We start from the raw sequence: 4735 nt of genomic DNA, 5'->3' as shown, positions 1-4735 counted from the left end.
TGTCCATCTGGGCCTCCGGTTGCCCTTCTGGATGTGTGTTGGCATGTCCATCTGTCTTTCTGGGTGTCTGTTGGGGTGTCCCTCTGTCCAGTGGGTTGTCCCTCCGTCCTTCTGTGTAGCTGTCCAGATGTCTGTCTGTCCTTCTRTGTGTCTGTCTATCAGGGTATCCACTTGTCCTTCTGGGTGTCTGTTGGGGCATCCGTTTGCCCTCTGGCTGTTAATCTGTCCTCTGGGGTGTCCTTGACCTCTTTCTTGGGTCCCCATCCTTTGCATCCACCTCACGATGTCCCCCCATCCACAGGTCCACACGTCCATCCGTCCATCCATCCGTCCGTGCCGCCCCAACGCCATGTACACCGCGCTCCCCAAAAGGTACCCCCACCCCGCTCCTCCCAGCCCCCCCAATCACCCCAATCTCACCCTGCCCCCTGCCCCACAGCGGTTCCCCTTTCGGCCCCGATGCCACCAGCCCGGGGCTGCACATCTGGCGGGTGGAGAAGCTGCGGCCAGTGCAGGTCCCTGAGGCCACCCTGGGCGTTTTCTTCTCGGGGGACGCGTACCTGGTGCTGCACAACGGGCCCGAGGAGCAGCCCCACCTCCACCTGTGGATGGGTGAGCAGAGGGGAGGGGCGGGGGGCTTGTGTGACACCCGGGGACAGTGGGGTCAGGGGGGCTTGTGTGACACCCGGGACAGTGGGGTCAGGGGGGCTTGTGTGACACCCGGGGACAGTGGGGTCAGGGGCTCTCACAGGGGGCTCGTGTGACAGCCTGGGGACAGTGGGGTCAGGGGCTCTCACAGGGGGCTCGTGTGATGGCCTGGGGACAGTGGGGTCAGGGACTCTTGCGGGGGGCTCGTGTGATGGACCAGGGACAGTGGGGTCAGGGGAGCTCATGTGATGGACTAGGGACAGTGGGGTCAGGGGCTCTCATGTCTCCCACAGGTCGGGACTCCTCGCAGGATGAGCGAGGTGCCTGTGCCCTCCTCTCCACCCAGCTGAGCTCGCTGCTGGGCGAGCGCCCCGTCACCCACCGCGAGGTTCAGGGCCACGAGTCTGATCTCTTCATGGAGTACTTCCCCCACGGCCTCACCTACCAGGTATGGTGTCCTCAGGGCTGCTCGGGGTGCTCCTGATACTCAGCATTCTGACCAGCACCCCAGATGGGTGCCCAGTGTCCCTGCTGGGCTCTCCACACCCTCTGCACTCTGCTTCACCCTTGCTGAGCACTCTGAAGCCCCCGGCACCTCCAGAAGGTGCTCAGCGTCCCTGCTGGGTGCTTGTCACCCCCATTCGCTGCTTGTCACCCCCATTTGCTGCTTGTCACTCCCTGGCAGGAGGGTGGTGTGGCCTCGGCATTTAAACACACYCGCCCCAGCCCTGGCTCTGGCGCCGGCGCTGCACCCAAACTCTACCAGGTGAAGGGCAAGAGGAAGATCCGGGCGAGCCAGCGGGACCCGACCTGGGCCAGCTTCAACACCGGCGACTGCTTCCTGCTTGACCTGGGACAGGTGGGCAGAGGGCCATCTCTCGCTGTCACCATCCCTGTCCCCACTGTCACCATCCCTGTCCCTGCTGTCCCACTCCCTGTCCCCGCTGTCACCATCCCTGCCCCCCTGACCCTTCTCACCAGGTGTGAGGCCAAGTGCCACATGTCCTGTGTGCTCCTCTGTCCCCTGGCTTGTCTGTCAGCTCAGTGGCCTGTCCCTCTTGTTTGGGGCTCAAGTCCCTCCATAGGACTGGCTGTTTGTCCTTCTGTTGGGGTGTCTGTCCTTTCAGTGGTCACTGGGGCATTTCCCAGTGGGGTTTGGTGGTTGGGGTGTCCACCCATCCATTGGAGTGTCCATCATGGAATCGTCCTGGACCAGCTGCAACCCCAGTGGCTGCTCCATCCCCAGCCTGGGAGGGGTGGGTTGAGGGCCACCATGGGGCAGTTCCATCAGCACTGATCCCCTCCCTGTCCCCAGACCCTCTTCATCTGGTGTGGGGCCCGGAGCAATGTCCTGGAGCGCAGCAGGGCGCAGGAGCTGGCTGCTGCCATCCGSGACGGCGAGCGGGGTGGCAAAGCACGCCTGGAGATTGTGGCTGACGGTGAGGACCCACCTGAGATGATTCAGGTATGTCCCCACAGGGTGGAGAGGGGGACTTGTGTGTCCCTTGGGTGGCTCTTTCACCCTGCCATCTCATCCCCTGGCAGGTGCTGGGCCCCAAGCCCACCTTGCAGGAGGGCAGCCCCGAGGAGGACGTGGTGGCTGACCAGAGCAACGCAGGGGCAGCCATCCTCTACAAGGCAAGGACATGGCAGAACACCATGGTGGCATCAGGGCTGGGCATGCTTGGGTGTCACCATGGTGGGCACAGGGGTGGAGATGGTCAGGGGCCCCACRGTGATTGCAGGGTTGGCATGGCCAGGGAACAGTGCAGTGGCCCTATGAGACACGGGGGGACACCATTGTGACCCCAGGGAACACACGGGGCTGGACACAGCCAGGGGACCCCATGGTGGCCCCCAAGAGCCCCCTGGGCTGGACATGGCCCAGGGATACTCCGGTCAACCTTAGGCTTAGGAAAGCCACATGAAGCTGAGCATGGTCAGGGGACACTGCAATGGCCCCGGGGGACACAGGGGGCTGGGCATGGCCAGAGGACACCATGGAGCAGGGAGGGGTGGGGAATGCCAGAGTGGGTGGGTGGGAGGACACTGGGCCGGAGAGATCCCAGGTGACCCCGTGGTGATGTCCCCTCCACGGGCAGGTGTCAGATGCCACAGGGCGCATGGATCTGACCCAGGTCGCCAGCAGCAGCCCTTTCAGCCAGAGCCTGCTGTGCCCTGACGACTGCTTTGTGCTGGACAACGGCGCTGGTGGCACGGTCTACGTCTGGAAAGGTGCCCGGGGGTGGGGACACGGGGTGACAGGGAGACAGGGACCATCCCCAGCACAGCTCTGACCCCCCCCTCTGCAGGGCGCAAGGCCAACGAGCAGGAGCGCCAGGCAGCTCTGAGAGTGGCCGAGGAGGTGATCGCCCGCATGGGCCACCCACCCCACACACAGGTGGGTGCAGGGGGTGAGGGGTGCCCGGGGTGGCAGGGGAGGCATCACCCCCTCCCAATCCCTGTCCCCTCCCTGTCCCTGTCCCTGTCCCGACAGGTGGAGATAATGCCCCAGGGCCACGAGACGCCCTTCTTCAAGCAGTTCTTCACCAGCTGGAAATGAGCAGCAGGTGCCCACGGGGCAGTGCCAGGCTCAGGGTGTGACCAGGCTTGTGCTGGCTGTGCCCATGCTCTGCTCAGCTGTCCCTGTCACCATGCCATCCCTGTCCCTGTGCCTATCCCATCCCCGTGCTGTTGGCATTCACATCCTTGTGCATCACATCCCTGATATCCCATACCAAGCCCATGCCATTTCTACGCGGTGACATCCCTGTGCYTTTGCCCAAGCCAGGCCCATCTCCACACCCTCCCCAAGCCCACATCAGCCCTCTCCCTGTGCCATTCCCATGCCCACACCACCCCCAAGCCCCTGCCATTTTCATCTCCATGCCAGTCATTCACATCCTTGTGCCATGCCCATGTCCACCCCATCCCCAAGCCTGTGTCATTCCTGCCCCATGCATGACAACGCCCTGTCATCCCCGTGCCTTTGCCCACCCCGTGCCCACATCATCCCTGTCCATCCCTTTGCCATCCCCATGGCCCTTCCTTTCCCATTCCCATGCCCACCCCATGCCACACCCATGCTATCTCCAAGCCCATGCCATGTCCTTTTGTGACAACCCCACCCCCATGCCATCCCAATCTCCATCCCATACCCAAACCCATCATCTCTGTCCCTGTGCCACCCCATCATCCCAATTCCTTTGCCCATCCCCATCCCTACATTATCCCAAGCCCATGCCATGCCCACACCTCCCCACCATGCTGCTGCCATAGCTCTGCCACCTGCGTGCCCTCACTGCCTTCTTGCATGTGCCACACTGTGCCCGTGCTGTGCCCACCCCACGCCCACGGTGCCTGTGCCCACACATCTGCCCCCACACCCAGGTCCTCCTGAATAAAGGGACAGTGCCATGCGCTCTGTGTGGCTGCTCTGGGTGTGGCACCAGCCCTTGGGATGGGGAGATGTGGGGGTCTCAGACAGGACAGGGCAATGGCAGTGCCGGGGATGAAGTGTCTCCAGCACCCTGGTGTGATGCCACCCCACATGGCACGCTGCAGGGCCACCTGTGTCACCAGGCACCAGTTCTCTGCACCACGGGGTGATGGCCACAACCATACTGTGTCTCCAGGTCTTTTTGTGAGCACCTGACCCCGTGTGTTTGGGAAGGGTGGGAGATGCCCTGTGGCACCCACCCGGCTGCCACCGTGGGTCCCCCATATCCCCAAATCCCTCACATATCCAAATCTCCACTGTACCTCCATGTCCACATCCTTGATGTGCCACCCTCTTCCCTCTCCAGTCAGGGCACTGCCAATATCCCCAGTGTTCTCAAATCAGTGCCACCAACCACACCTCCAAAGCTCCTTTCCACCCTGGGGCCACCCAGACCCCTGGATCCCAATCACAGGCTGCTTTCTCCCTCGTTAGACCCAGATAATTAGTGCTGAGATTAATTATGACCCCAGTTACCCCTCCCTTGGCCCCTGCTCACAACAACCTGGTGTGACAACAYGCCTGGCATTACAGACACCAAGCTGCTGGCATTCCTCTGCAATTCCCACCAGGATCCTGCCACATCCA

At 62.6% G+C, this 4735-nt stretch overlaps 1 protein-coding gene across 1 annotated transcript; it reads left to right on the top strand.

The window, feature by feature from the left end:
* The first annotated feature begins 287 nt into the window (after nucleotides 1-287).
* Nucleotides 288-3269, top strand: CAPG (capping actin protein, gelsolin like). The gene is made up of 9 exons (XM_057387082.1): nucleotides 288-372; nucleotides 440-612; nucleotides 942-1096; nucleotides 1334-1507; nucleotides 1964-2113; nucleotides 2194-2286; nucleotides 2751-2883; nucleotides 2961-3049; nucleotides 3146-3269. Exons 1-9 carry the CDS (start codon nucleotides 350-352, stop codon nucleotides 3209-3211), a joined length of 1056 nt encoding a protein of 351 aa, XP_057243065.1. The 5' UTR covers nucleotides 288-349; the 3' UTR covers nucleotides 3212-3269.
* Nucleotides 3270-4735: the final 1466 nt, after the last annotated feature.

The sequence above is a fragment of the Malurus melanocephalus genome, unplaced genomic scaffold (assembly GCF_030028575.1).
Source record: "Malurus melanocephalus ecotype Western Australia unplaced genomic scaffold, MMel_1.1 scaffold_1127, whole genome shotgun sequence".
Classification (NCBI taxonomy): domain Eukaryota; kingdom Metazoa; phylum Chordata; class Aves; order Passeriformes; family Maluridae; genus Malurus; species Malurus melanocephalus.
The sequence above is the reverse complement of the archived record's forward strand: the minus strand, read 5'-3'. Positions and strand labels throughout refer to the sequence as shown.